The sequence below is a fragment of the Lampetra planeri genome, chromosome 24 (assembly GCF_965212315.1).
Source record: "Lampetra planeri chromosome 24, kcLamPlan1.2.h2, whole genome shotgun sequence".
Taxonomy (NCBI): Eukaryota; Metazoa; Chordata; class Hyperoartia; order Petromyzontiformes; family Petromyzontidae; genus Lampetra; species Lampetra planeri.
The window spans coordinates 3,228,569-3,244,487 of NC_136130.1; the positions used below are offsets into that span (position 1 = coordinate 3,228,569).

General features: G+C 47.2%; 1 protein-coding gene across 1 annotated transcript in view; it reads right to left on the reverse strand.

Annotated features, from left to right (window-relative positions):
* LOC144726658 (ELAV-like protein 2) overlaps positions 1 to 15,919 on the reverse strand; it is a 141,344-nt gene that overhangs the window by 62,491 nt on the left and 62,934 nt on the right. The window contains exons 2-3 of the mRNA XM_078605413.1: positions 15,055 to 15,334; positions 1,706 to 1,809 (exon numbers count right to left, since the gene is read on the reverse strand). Of these exons, the coding sequence (XP_078461539.1) occupies positions 1,706 to 1,809; positions 15,055 to 15,334 (384 nt within the window). The remainder of the gene's footprint in view (positions 1 to 1,705; positions 1,810 to 15,054; positions 15,335 to 15,919) is intronic.

Sequence of the window (15,919 nt, forward strand, 5' to 3'; positions counted from 1 at the left end):
CTGAAGCGGCCCTGGGCCTCCCCTAGGTCGACTCAGTCTCAATTGAGTACCCAGTGCGGTGCGTAAACATCGCAACTTGGGAGACAAAGCCAGCCGGTCGTTGTGCTGGCCACCCACCTCATCGTGTGCCGTGCTGACCTTCAAAGGTGCTTGCTAACAGAATTTGCCCCAACAGTCTTTTAAGGCTTCATGGGGGATCTTTGTTGTTTTTTGCTGCGTTATGATTCTAATAATTCCAGGTATAATTCCCGCCCCTGAAATGCATACATGTGCATCCGGTATTTCAACCGGTCCTGGACCTCTGCTAGGTCACCTCAGCCTCAAATGAACACTTGGTGTAATGCAAGAACATTATCATTTGGGAAGCAAGCGGATGGGCATTGTTGTGTGCCCACCACCCTCTGGTGTGTCATGCTGGGCATTATAGATGCTCGCTAGCAGCACTTATCCTCGAGGTCTATGGGAAATCTTTGTCTATTCATGCGCGTGTCTTATATTATGCATGTGTTTGTTGCGTTAACTGTGCATATATATTCATGCTACGTTGTTGGCAGGCAATCAAAACCAGCTCTACTCTAGTTTTGTGCTCTCAATTTTTTGCCAACCCCGCGCTGACCAGAGTGGTGAAGTATGGCCAAATATCCCCCATGCCATGAACGGCATGGGGAGACCCTTATCCAGGAGTGGATTGTCAAGGGGGCTGTACATGCGCACATGTTTATAGGTGCGTACCATATGTGTCTTTGTGTGCTTCATTTGTTTATCGTATTGCGCCTGATATTAATTATATTTATAACAATGAGAATAGTAATGTTTTGTTTTTATATCGTACAGTCGTTGATGCGAGTTGCATCTCTCGATATGTGGGGATCCAAAGACGAGCTGTAAGGTAGCCAGTCGGGTGGCGAGCTGGCGCTACCAACTATTGCCCAAGCTCTGCCGCCCTCGCTATATCAAGGTGTTATCAGCCGCTTGATGAGAGTTTACATGGGGGAGGACCCACGCATTCGAGGGGGCAACATTCTATCCCGTACAGCAGGGACGGATGACCATCAATCCGCGAATGATTTTCGTAGCATCTGCGTGTGATCCGCCAACCCTCGCTTTGTCGTCCGCGTTAAGTGCGTTCAGGTGCAAGCAATGACCCAGAAGGCACGACAAGGCCTCCTTCGTGAGCTCGTGGCCGGATAAATAACGCACACACCCGTGCCAACGGCTGCGACTGGTCCGTATCTAACGCGCGAGTGCGCGTGTCTCTGTCTGAAACGCAGCGGCATGACGTCACGCGAGATTGGGCTGGGGGGGGGGCTGATAACGTCAGCGTCGCTGGGGAGGTTTGATTGTTGGAATATCGACATCACGCCCGATTGGGGTTGTGACGTCACGCGATGGGAGCGATGACGTCAGAGACGCTGGGGAGGTGTTGGGTGAAGGGTTGACGACCCACTACATTGGGGTTGTGAGGAGAGGGGCGATGATGTCACGCCGCGCGGGCGAGGTGGTGGGCGAGCTGAGCGATGACGTCAGAGACGCTGGGGTGGTGAAGTCGTCAATCTCCATGTACGCATTCGCCATCGGGGGGATGCTGACACAAATACATCGCGGCGTGCAACCGCATCGCAATCTACTGTCGCCGCGCCGTGAGCGGCGCACGCCCGCGGGTGCTCGTGCGTGCGCGCGCCCCGTCTGGCCCGGCCGCCCTCACCTTGATGGTCTTGGTCTGCAGGCGGAGGCCGTTGAGGGTGTTGATGGCCTTCTCCGCGTCCTTGGGGTCCACGTAGTTCACGAAGCCGTAGCCCAGGCTCTGCCCTGAGGGGGAGAGAGGAAGGGTGGGGGTGGGTGGAGGTAGGAGAAAGGTGGTGGGGGAATTAGCAGCTCCACGCATAGCCACCCCGCCCAGCAGACAGTCCCAGATCAGAACATTCTGCTCTCTCTTCAACACACACACACACACCGGACGGTTTTCTGCAAAGCAAAATCAAACCGAGACACGACTGCCCACCACGTGAACACTTGACTGGTTTGGCTGCGTTGGGTGGTGAAGGGCACGCAGCTGGGATTGAAATCAATTTCTAACCCAAACAGAAATGTATTTACGCGCCCGAATATTGGTCGCTGGTTTATCTGACCCGCATAGAGTTACGTTGGGCACCAACAGTAAAGTCTGGACATCAGTCCAAACGATTGACCAACAAATGAATGCAGATGCCACTGTCTTCATGCAATAGGCAAAGTACAACTTATAATTATTCACTAGAGGGAGGTCTCAGAGTACGCGGACCGGCTCATACACGAGAGACCCCGATGCACTCTACACGTTGGGCGAGAAGCAAGCAGTCAAATCCCCCCCCCCGCCGCCACCATCACGTGACCGTGGATTTGACGGCACGTGACTATTGCCCAGTGCACGAAAATAGTCCAAAAAAGATAGTGTTCTAATATAGTGCTAATACTATATATTGATAATACTAATATGTTATTTAATAATAATAATATAGTGCTAATACTATATATTGATAATACTAATATGTTATTTAATAATAATAATATAGTGTTAATACTATATATTGATAATACTAATATGTTATTTAATAATAATAATATAGTGCTAATACTATATATTGATAATACTAATATGTTATTTAATAATAATAATATAGTGCTAATACTATATATTGATAATACTAATATGTTATTTAATAATAATAATATAGTGTTAATAACTTAATACTATATATTGATAATACTAATATGTTATTTAATAATAATAATATAGTGTTAATACTATATATTGATAATACTAATATGTCATTTAATAATAATAATATAGTGTTAATACTATATATTGATAATACTAATATGTTATTTAATAATAATAATATAGTGTTAATACTATATATTGATAACACTAATATGTCATTTAATAATAATAATATAGTGATAATACTATATATTGATAATACTAATATGTTATTTAATAATAATAATATAGTGTTAATACTATATATTGATGACACTAATATGTTATTTAATAATAATAATATAGTGTTAATAACTTAATACTATATATTGATAATACTAATATGTTATTTAATAATAATAATATAGTGTTAATACTATATATTGATAATACTAATATGTCATTTAATAATAATAATATAGTGTTAATACTATATATTGATAATACTAATATGTTATTTAATAATAATAATATAGTGTTAATACTATATATTGATAACACTAATATGTCATTTAATAATAATAATATAGTGATAATACTATATATTGATAATACTAATATGTTATTTAATAATAATAATATAGTGTTAATACTATATATTGATAATACTAATATGTTATTTAATAATAATAATATAGTGTTAATACTATATATTGATAATACTAATATGTTATTTAATAATAATAATATAGTGTTAATACTATATATTGATAATACTAATATGTTATTTAATAATAATAATATAGTGTTAATACTATATATTGATAACACTAATATGTCATTTAATAATAATAATATAGTGTTAATACTATATATTGATAACACTTATATGTTATTTAATAATAATAATAATATAGTGTTAATACTATATATTGATAATACTAATATGTCATTTAATAATAATAATATAGTGTTAATACTATATATTGATAATACTAATATGTTATTTAATAATAATAATATAGTGTTAATACTATATATTGATAATACTAATATGTTATTTAATAATAATAATATAGTGTTAATACTATATATTGATAATACTAATATGTTATTTAATAATAATAATATAGTGTTAATACTATATATTGATAACACTAATATGTCATTTAATAATAATAATATAGTGTTAATACTATATATTGATAATACTAATATGTTATTTAATAATAATAATATAGTGTTAATACTATATATTGATAACACTAATATGTTATTTAATAATAATAATAATATAGTGTTAATACTATATATTGATAACACTAATATGTTATTTAATAATAATATAGTGTTAATACTATATATTGATAACACTTATATGTTATTTAATAATAATATAGTGAGAATTTTATTGTTTTATATTTTTATTATTTTATTGTTTCCCTTCTACGTGACTTTACCGAAAGAACCAAGAATATAATAATATAATATGAATAATAATATAATATTAATAATATAATATGAATAATAATGTAGTGTTAATAATATAGTCTTCTATCTGACCTGCTTGCTGACGATGATTAGTAAATCATTTATTGTCCAGTGCTGTACTTTAATAAATGTGTACATTTAGATACATTTTATATCCGCTCTTAAATGTTATGTATCACACTCGTATAGGCGAACCCTAACTTAGGCGCATTCGCGCTTGGGGTACGCGGAACCTAAGCCCCGCCGCGTGCTCTGAGCCCTGACTGTATGATGTTGTTAGAATTTGCCCGAATAAAGATTCATTTAAAAAAAAACACATGCATTTAAATATATAAATAATTGTCACAATAAACGAAAAACAAGTCGCCGGATGAGTTCCCGAGATGAACAAGCCTCCTTTGTACATTGAAATTCAGCATCAATTGTACATGAATGCAGCATAAGTATATATATAGCTACACGTTACGATTTAACAACGTGCAAGATTGACTCCTAACCTCTCGCTGCCATTACACTCGCATTTAATAACTCTCATGCACGTCCTTGAGATGCAGGCGCATTCAGATGTCAGAGCACGTACACGCTGAATCGTATCGACCCCACCCGTTCGCTGTTCACAAAACAAAAAAAGTGACCTCTGAACTTTGGGGGGGGGGGGGGGGACCGTTCAGAGTCGGCCCAGGGCCCTTGGGCGTGTGTGTGGCCACGTGGTGGTGGTGGTGGTGGGGGGAAGAGGGAGGGAGAGGGGATGGGAGAGGGGGTTCACCAAAATCCAAGTCTTATTTTGCCTCCTGAATCTGCGAAGGAGGTGGTTGGTGGGAGGGCGCGGAACGTTGACGCCACCTTTCGATGACGCGGGTAAGAGGGGGCGGAATAATGATAATAACGATTTCAGATACTTGTGCAGGTAGCCAGGGAGTGAGGTCGCTAGCTAGGCAGGCAAGTAGGTAGGTGGATACACACATATATATTCGATAGAGATACGAGGTAGGTTTTGTTGCGAGGTCGACTAGTGGATAGGAAGGTATGTATGCATGTTGAACTTATTTCGCACCGTACGTAGCCAATCGTGCTCAGCGGAGGTGCGGCGGGGCGGACAACCAAAGGTGGACAAGTCAGTTACAGCGGGAGATTCTATTCAGGTGAACCAGCGTGCAAGTGGGCCGGCACGTGGGCTACGTTTGATTGCATGAAGAAGCGCGGAGAGAGACGCACGCTTGGACTTACACTGAGAAGCTGAGAAGGGACGAGGAAGGCGCAGATTCGAGAACGCACGCGTGGCAATGACATCTTTCACAATGTTGAGAAGAGTGAGCTGGGCTTGGGCAGAACGACGCGTCACGGCTAGAGAACGGACGACGGTGGCCGATTGTCGAGAATCAATAACGGAGTGGCAGCCGAGGAACGGAAGGCGTCCGAGGTGAACGTCTACCGAGGAGATGGAGCGACGGAATCATCCCATGCGCAAGTGCTGGGTGGATCGTTACATCGCAGGATCACGCGAGAGGTGGTGGCGTGTCAGGGAGGCCTTCATCCAGCAGAGGATTGATCATGGCTGATGATGTCAGTCATGGGTAGGCTGTTTAACTGATAGGTTAAAAAGTAGGTAAGTGGATGGGTAGGCGGGTAGGCAGATAGATAGGGAGACCTCAGTGGAAAATGAAATTATAAATAAAGCTACAAAAGTACAGGATATTCTGCGGACATGTGTTTACTTAAATTCGTACAAATCTGGCATGTGGGGAATATGTATTCCATATATTACAGGCACAATAAAACCCCAGCATGCAAATGCTGAAATTGCTCGCAACAAACTTGCAATAAATAAATAAATTACCACGCCGTTGCCACGGTTACCCAGGTGTTCCTTTGCAAAAGAGAATAATGAATCTCGGCGGGCTTCCATCTGGCTAAATAAAGCGGCGGTGAATTACATTAGCAGTTGCATTATGGGCTAAAGACACCTTTGCAACAAAAAGAAAGAGTTCTGGGTTGGCTAAATCTGGAGGATCAAACTCTGCTCCACTCAGTGCAAATTGGGGTTCAGTGGCGATCGCCGCTTAAGTCAAGTAAACACTTCGCCTGCCTTACTCGCTGGCCGCAAATGGATACGGCGCTTTGACTCACAAGCTGAAAAGTTCCAAGTGCTAAAGCCAGCTCTCCGGGGCGAGGGTAAACTCAGCCACATTACTCATCCTGGGTTAATGCAATTGGTGCAACTTACGGAAGAAATTTGACGGTCTCCGTTCAACAAAACAATTTTTTATTAAATCAGGTAAGGCCCACTGAGCCGCTTCAGAAGCCAGCTTGGGCTATCACAAAAGATAGCTCAACGAAGTGGCTTATCATCACGTGGATGATAAAACTGGAGGACCTGCAGAGAAATCCACGCGAACGTGGGGAGAACATGCAAACTGCAAATATACAACAGCAGGCTTCAGTGGTCGGGATCGAACCCACGAGCTCCTGTATACCAGGCGAGGTAGTTAACATCTCGCCACCACGGCACCCTATTCTACATACAGACTGGACCATGCCAGAGGAATGTGGGACATTCGTCACCGGGCTCAGAGCAAGGAGATAAGCGCTGCCCAATAGTGAGATTGAGTAGAAAGAATACGTGCAAATATTGTGGCATCGGATCATAACTGGATCTCAAAACGTGGATTAGCAAACCAATGCAAGCTCTTGACAATCACAGGGACGGGCTGCCATTAGGGAATCCCTCTAGGCAAAAAATTAAATAAAAACGTCTGCACTCTGAGACGTTTTGTTGTGGTTTAGGGTGTAAGATATATTATTATGTATTAAGACGCTGTACAGAAGCAGTGGGCATGTTTATTTAATAGAGAGGGAGAGAGAGGCGGGCAGGCACAGTCAGAGGGAAGGAAGGCACTGGGGCAGGGAGTCATGAGCATGGATGGTTGGGGAAAATAGGAGCTCCAGACCAAGAGGGCAGCAGAGGAGAATCATCTCCATTTCATTTTTTTTGTGAAATAACTTGTGCAAAGAATAACATTTTTTTTTCATAGCCAACGGACGTCGCAGATTAAATCGAATAGAGCGGCAGGTTACACCACGTCACAGACGGGCGGCCTAGCGGGATCCTTTACGCACCGACCTCGTATTGCACAATACCACCACTTCCATTCATCCGCTACGTTTCTCTGCACAGCAACAATAACGAGGACGGCCGTATCCTTTACCAGGTAAGGCCCACTGAGCTATAGTTTCTGTGATCGGTGCTCTGCGCCAGGCTCGTGTTGAGTCGAAATTAAAAAGAACAACACCCGCCACGTACGGGCAGGGCAAGTCGCTACGCACAAGGCGGTGGCCGATGGTCAAGAATAATTATAGAGCCGCAGCATACAACACCATATTCGAAATGCGATGGGGGTCATCGCTGCCGGCTCACCTGACAGGTACTCACAACCCTGCGGCTTCTGTGGGCCGGATTGGCACTTCAATCGCTCCCCCTTCTTCCTCATTCAAGGCACTTACTCCCCCTAACTCGGACCGAGCTGAGTGGAGACTTCGCCGGGTTCTCAAGTGGAAACTACCCCCTCGATCCGCCACTCGACGCACCTCTGACCTCTGACCTCCCTGCCGCCTGTTTGGCTCTGCCACCGCACGTTCCTCTTCAGCCAGATCCAACGGGATGCCGCTTCTGCCCGCTTGCTGACGTCAGCCAACTACCTCCGTCCTTGCCACCACTTCGATGGCGAGCAGCCCCAGAGCTCTCCGGAGTGATTGTCCCGAGAAGCTCCCGCCGCAGCCGACCTCAACTGGGAGATTCCAGTCTCTCCATCCGGTCTGCTGGCTCCCAAGGATGAGGGACTCGTATTTCCTGAGCTTCCGCTCATGCGCCTCCTCCATCCTCCCCTCCCAGGTTCACTGTGAGCTCGATGAGGACCACCTTCTTGGTTCCTCTAGACCAGAGGACGATGTCTGGTCTGAGGCTTATGCTGGCTATCGCCTCTGTGAATCGAAGTTGTTTCTAGAGCAGGGGTGGGTGGGGGGCGATGTTGCTGCTGCTGTGTAATCCCAATTGAGAAATCTGATTTTTTTTTTATGATCAAATTTAGTCAATTTGGACAATGACGGTGCCGGCGCACATGGTCCACCATTTGCAGAATGACGTCACGGGATCTTCAGGGTCAGTGGCGGCTCCTGCAAAATCTCTCAGGGGGGGCAAATGTCTGTATGATTGATAAGGATAAGGTCCACCCATGCAATGGATAAATTAACAGCTTAAGCAAGTAAAGGCAACTTCACTTCTTTAATATTAATGAAAAATAAAGTGACTCTTACAATACATCTTGTTTGTTTCTATACTCACTATTAAAACAAACCACTCAAGTTTATTTTATTAAAGATTCCACTAGGTGGCGACAAATTATATTGTTGGATGAAACGTGCTTACGTATGATGACGTAAGCACGTTAGGGCGAGCCCTCCCGGAACCCATAGAGAATGCATTGCAGCGCCCCCGTTCGAAAAAAAACATCTTTGAATGTAAGTCTATGGGACCACTCGGGGCGATTCTCAGCTGGAGGGAAATCGCCCAAAAAGAGGCGGTACTCCACAGAACGTAGCATGACGCTGATTGGACTATATCCAGAGGCACAGTGACGGCTAGCTTGACTCTGTGGTTGAATGACATTGGTGGTGCGTCGCCCAATCGCCCTAATGAAGAAACCGCCCCTGTTCAGGGTCCAGTATGAAGCGGACGGAGCGTGGTATTTAACGGGTAATGCGCTTGCGGTGTTAACCAGGTCGGCCTTCGGCTCGAACCACGGATCTCTGCCGTCACCACGATGTTTGTTTTTAGCGTGAACGCGCTTGGGCCGTCGACCTACGGTTTCTGGTTCTGGACTCATCATTCAAGTCAGAGTGTGTCCGCTGCTCAATTAAGCACGGCTTAGTGTGGGGCGAAACCAGAACAACGCAAGAAACCCGACATTCCAGAGGCGGGAACTCCTCGTGACGAAATATATACGCACGGATATAACGCGGCAGCCTACTTGCTGTACTGCCCCCACCTGCACCCTGCAATCCGCGCTGCGTTTAACCACCGCACGCAGCAGGTCGCTTCTTCCCTAGCACCGCTCCCTTTTGGAAATTCCCTGCTGCCACCATCCTCGCTTTCCCAAGTTCTGCAATCCAAACGTGTGAACTCAACAGTCTTTGGTGACGTCAACAGCCGCCACCCCCAACCCCCTCTTCCCCCCCCGGCCGTTCTTGTGGCAGGCCACTCGACGTTTTGTTGGGGGGCCTGCGACCGAGCTCGTGGACACGTGGCGCCAGGGGCGATCACCGCGGCACTGTTCGGGCGGCACGTACGCGGCAGAGTTCCCTGACACCATCCGCGTGACTCTCAGCGCCGGGTTTTTTTTTTTTCCCCGCCCGCTCTTCTCGAGTTTCTGATCCAACGGGGAGGTGGGAAAGGGGGGGGGGGCGGCTGGAGCTGCGGCCGCGTCTTACGTCCGTTGAGGGCCCAAATATAATAAAATAATCCCTCCCTCCTTATTCCCCTGCCCGCCAAGGCCTGCCAAGCAAGACCATCTGACTAAGCTGTTGGCAGAGAAGTAATAAAACGTGACAAGCTTCACTGCCTTTAAGAAATTACTTTTTTTTTACTACTTCTTGCAGTTGGCCATCACCATCTATTTTATTATTATTATTCCGTCCGCCAAGCCTTTGTCACGTGCCCACGCACACAACAGACAAAGATCCCCCGTATAGCCTGAACGGACTTTTGGGGCAAGTGCTGTGAGCGAGTAGCACCTGTGAAGGCTGCTAACGGCACACGAAGGGGGTAGGTGGCAGCGCCACGCCAGACCGCCTTTGTCTCCGCCCATGGAGATGTTTACAACTCCTCGCACATTTGAGGCTGAGTCGACCTAAGGGAGGCCCCAGAACCCGGTTTCAGATAATGGTCACCGGTATTGGCCGTGAGCTGGAATCGAACTCGGGTTGCGGAGGTTGATAGCGCAGCGCGCGCTAACCGCTGCGCCACTAATACACTACCGTGCGCAGACACGCACGCACACGCGAGCGCGTGCAACTGATAACGCCCGTACTATTCGTTACCTGATTTACAATCCCCGACGCCAGATTCCACCACTCTGTGCTGCACCTCTGTTCCTTCCGTTCTCGTTCTTGTTCTGGCTTCATTTCTGGCCACCGCGGGCACCATCCGCCAGGACGTGTTGGCTTTTATCCGTTCGGGAGACATCGTCACCGTCTCTCTCTCTCTCCACTCAAACAAAGTGCAGTGCGCAGGGCGATACGCACCCCTTGTGTTTTTTTACCGCAAGCCAAAGATGGAAATGCCCATGGCAGTGACCGGTATCTCCATTCAAACAAAAGCCCATCAGTTGAGATCTCAAAAGTACTCGTAAATAAGTACTTGTGCTTATTTATTCACCCCTGGATGGATGATTGGTTTGAGCCAACACCCTGATATGGAATCGATCTTGGGACTTTCCAACTGTGAGTCGCGAGTTCTCACGACCACTGCCGCTACCACTGCTGCCGCCACACCTCCGCGAGGTCGCAGGGAAGTGATTTCTTCCTGGCCACCGCGTTTGCAGGCAGCCAGCACAACTCACCGCTCGAGCCAAGAGGCAATCCATGACTCCACAGATTATCGGTTCCATTGCTCGACTGAACGGACGGCGCGTTTGACTGTTTGTAAGCCAAAAAAAAGAGAGGAAAGATGCAGACAAGACGGGACAGAGAGAGAGAGAGCTGTCCGCGGAATGAGAGATGTCGACACACTGTGGTAGGGCGAGAGCAGAGAGCTGTAGACGAGATAGAGGTCAGAGAGATTATTCGTGAGAGGTTTGTTTTGGGGATAAATCGCGTAGATGTAAATGTGCCGTTAAACCCGCCACCACCCGATTACAGCCAATTAGGAAGGTTTGTCACGTAGTTCAGCACACCAGTGTGTCGGAGAGTATTTACAATTATTATGGATAATATTTGTCGCGAAAAGCCTAAGGTGTTAAACTGAGAGAGATTAATTAGCCTTTCACATTAATTTAGATTTTCTTTTTTTGGCTGGTTTGGTAGGACCTGAATCCGAGCTGATATTTAGTTGAATCACCCGGGGGGGGGGGGGGGGGGGCGGGGACTGCTGCGCTACTTGGGGCACCTCAACTTTTGCTTGATTTGATTATGCCTAGTCCCACCCCCCCTTCACTGCCGCCCCACCCCCCCGTTGGGAGTGATTCGGCGAGGCGAGAAGTGGGAGAGCCATTTGGCGCTGCCGCTGCTGCTGCCCGCGCCACTCAACGATGAAATTAAGAGACTTCACGCACCAGCCCCAACACCCACGCTCCACCGCCTTCATTTTACGTTTGACTTTTATGATTTTTTTTTTCTTTCCCCCACATTCATTGTATTATTTCATTATTTTCTTCTTCTGTGCAGCCCTTTTATAGCCGGCTTGGCGCGTGTTTTTTTGTTTTGTTCGAGTACGTTTCGGATATATATTTTTACCCTTGGCCCTTCTGTTGCTGCAGCATGCGTGTCGTCGATGCGTTACTTTGGGTGAGAGCGTGCACGCCTGCGAATGTACCCTCATGGAGGAAAGTCTGTAAATGGAATGTGCACAGATTAGTTACGAATCATAAATTTCAGAAAGGCCTCTGTCAATCCACTGCTGGGCATAGGCCTACTACCCACTCATCGTGTTGATCGTGGGCATCGTTTGACCATCCTTCACTACACTGGTCAGTGACGAAGCCAAGGACTGATTCAGATATCACTCGCCACTGATCGAGTGATATCTGAATCGCGTGGCCCTGGGCAGGAATCGTTCAAATAGCTTTATCGCGGTCCAAAGGTGCAGTGCACAAACTACTATGCTACGTATGGTGTGAAGGAAGTTCAACATGCATACGCACACTGCTCATCCTCAGATTAGTAATACTTATATTATATTTGCCCCTTGTGTGTTGAGTATGATCCAGGCAGGAGGTGCAGTGTTATTCTGATAAATTTCAAATCCTTTTTAGGGGTCAACGCAGCTCATCATACCTCCGTGGTTTCATAACACGAGTGCCATTTCATACAGAAAGTCTACAGCGGTCATCCCATGGAGAAAATCGCCCCCGTCCAGGGGAACGTGGAGCTGCCACCACCGATGGAGAGCAATTATGAGTTCAAATGTTGTTTTCCCACCCATCATCATCATCAACATCAGAGTCATAATCACCACCATCACCACCTCACCATCACCGCTATCGTCACCATCTCCCCGGGGTCGATGGGAAATATGAGTCCCGCCTGCTGGTGAAACTACACAAACATAATTATAAACCATAGACTGAGATGGTGAGGTGCAGATAAACATTTTCCACTGATTTGGAATTTTACACGGGTGGCTAAGATGTGTCAGAGTGAAGCACCGATCGCTCAACAAATTACGCCACTGTTCTCCGCAAATGAGCCCTGCCGTAGGAAAGTGGAATTTTCACCCACTGGCTTAGGGCCTAGAAACAAGTAAGCAGGGCTGCTGACTCACTCCCGTTTTCACTCCCCAAAGCAACACTCAAATAACTCTTTGGTTCTTTCGATAAAGTCACGTAGTTAGAAATGAAATCAAACAAAACACGACGTTTCGATCGCAACACAAGTGGTCGTCATAACATTGCCTGATGACGACCGCATGTGTTGCGATCGAAACGTCGTGATTTGTTTAATTTTATTTTCTACCCACGTGACTTTACCGAAAGAACCAAAGAGTATGGATTCCTGCAGTCACGAGAGCTTCAAAACACTCAAATTGCCAACTGGGCGAGTGATCTGAGAGTGGCGGCTTTAAGGGAGCTCTCTGGCCTTGGGCCCACAGTGTGGCACGACTCTCGAGGACAGACGAGTCACAGTGGCGACAGTGGTGATGTCGTGGGACCTTTTTTTGCCACCATCAAAGTATGAAGAATTAGAAGAGGTTTTACCCATAATATTGCTGCTCAACCCGAGCTATAAATGCTCTAATACGCGGCGTTCTCTGTTCTGACATGGGCGATACAAGGCCATAAAGAACGCTGTCTCCCATGTAGGCAAATCAGTTTCAAAGACAATGCATATATTATTTGTCTGTACGTTTATCCACACATACGTGTGGATAATGCGGACTTAACTCCTTTCAAAAGGTGTTTGAACATCTTAACACCTCCTGTTTTATCGCCTGAAAGGGTAAAACCTCTTCTTATTTTTCAGACAGTGGTTACCCAGAACAGGTCAGTGGGGTTGTCCCTCGGTAGTCGTAGCGTCACAATTACCCCCCCCCACCTCCCCCATTGACTCTTGCAATGTTACTCAAGCGGCGACTCAGCACGCTGGCGCCAGCCACGACGAGCGGGACCCCGACGGGGCCTCGGCCATTTGTGACACCAAAGGGCAAAGGGGTCGATCTGGCGAACGCGACAGTCGCGACGCTCGCGACGCGCTTCAAAGTCGGGCTGCGCGACGCGCGACACACGACGGGGGCCAGTGCGTGTGCGCGGAACGCAAATACGCTCTCTCCACGTGTAAATCCGGGATGCTTGGGGTGGGGGGGCGATCGGAGAGGGATGCAGCAGGCAAAAAAATAAACACACAGCCGCTTGTGAGTGTGTCCTCGTGGGCACGACAATCAGCTGCCTATTTCCATATAAATTGGCTGTGGGGAAAATTGGGGGTCCCATTTATTTGTATAGTTAGCTCTCCAGGACGCGTGCTAATCGCCGAACAATCCTCCCCAAGAATAACGGCGGAAAGTGGTGAAATTGGAATTTCGAAGTGCTTATTATTTTTTAAGACCACCTTTCGGTTTGTGGGCAGCTTAAGCAGATCTATATGTATTTATTTGCTTACTTTAATCAGGCTATTCATAGCGCTCACTTCCGTAGACAATCCCAATGAAGGCGGCTAACGTTGCCGCGTCGTAATTAAGGCCCGACGCATCGAGTGACCGCCGTTTGAGCCGAGGCTGGGCTGCCCGGCGCTGCGGATCGAGCGAGGGACCGGCACTTGAGTTCAATCCCCTGTCCTGGGTGAACCCAGCTCATCGTCTATACAGGGTCGCGAAAAAAAAAACCCGCATGTGGCTTTGTTGGAAGCCAACATGCGTCACTGTATAGTTTATATCGGGCCCTGCCAAAGGAATGAAGAATTCCCACTAATGGGCTCAGTGCCCCTGATGGAGATGAACACCATTTTGGCCAATATTTTATTTAAATTCAGCCATTCAAGACAAGGCTGAGTGAGACTCGTCAAATTCACAACTCAAGAACCCGATTTTGTCTCTTACGTCACAAAAACAAGTGAGCTTATGCGTGATAGAGGACATGAATATTCTTCAGAAGGTAACGGAAGTGAGACTCAGATTGTTTAGGCACATGTCGAGAAGGCGTCGAATTTAGAGGAGCCAAGGAAATGCCACCGCTGCAGGGGAGAAGGACGAGAGGGAGACCGAGAGTGGGATGGGAGGACGCGGCGGAACGAGATCTGAGGGCGGAGGATTTGATTTGACACGACACGTGGGAATTCTGGCTTAAAACAAGATGCAAGTCAAGGGGCCGCTGTGTATTTCTCCGGTGCTCTTTTCTGTTCATGTATCGTGAACGTGCATGCGCGCCTACGGGGGTCTCTGAGTAAGTCAATGGCTCCGTACGAAAGGGGAGTGGTAGGCGACTAGAGAAGTGGCGCTGGATAGAAGTGCACGGAGGGAGAAATCTGTGCAGTCGCCCCCTCCCCCCCCTCGCTCCCCAGTGCCAGAGTGGCGCTTCTGGCTTGGACGAAGCGCTCAGTGGTGCCGGCACAGCGCTCCAGCACGGCCAACCTCGGCCGTGCTTTCCAGGGCAAAAGTAAAAATCTGGAAAATAACAAACCACCTGTGATCTTGTCCCGAATCAGCTTGCACGACTCGATCTCGCCGATGCTCCCGAACAGGCTCTTCATCTCCTCCTGGGTCATGGTCTGCGGCAGGTAGTTGACGATGAGGTTGGTCTTGCTGTCCTCCATGGAGGAGCCGGCGGCCTGCAGCGAGGGCCCCAGCAGCGGGCAGCCGGCGCCGCCGCCCCCCCCGCCGCCGGAGTTGGGCCCAACGTTCGCCGGGCCGCCGCACACCGATCCGTTTGCCAGGTGGGTCTCCATGGCCGCCAGTACCTGCTGGTGAGAAAAGCACGGCACGTTAGAAGCCCCCTCCAAGGCACGCGTGCGAGAGAGAGAAAGAGGGGGGGGGGGAGATGCGCGTCCTTCCGCTGCCTGATTGTCGGGGGCGACGCGGAAGCCGCCGATGCGGCGTAGCGCCAGCTCGGCCTGCGCCCTGGCACAGAGGGAAATGACGGCGATGGCCCACCTTTGGTGGCGGCGCAATTATGGTGATGTCGTACCGATTATGGTGATGATGTACCGATTATGGTGATGATGTACCGATTCGAATAATTAACGTAAAAAAAAAAGCGAACAACCGATTATGATTCAAATGATTTCCAGTCGCGCCGTTCAGTCTCGGCTACCATCGGTCGCATGTGGCGTCACAGCCCTCGCGCGATGCCACCGTGACGCCACTCCGAGACCACTGGTGGCGGACTTTGGCGACAGCTTTCAAGTCTTTCCCATTCACAAAGCGTCCAACTGGTATGCGGTAGCCGAGAACAGCAGAGTTTGCGCGTGTGCCAACAGGATGTGAGCTGTGCTACGGTGTCCGGTCCATTTCTAAGAGAGGCAGCAAAAGCTCACTGTGATCAATTG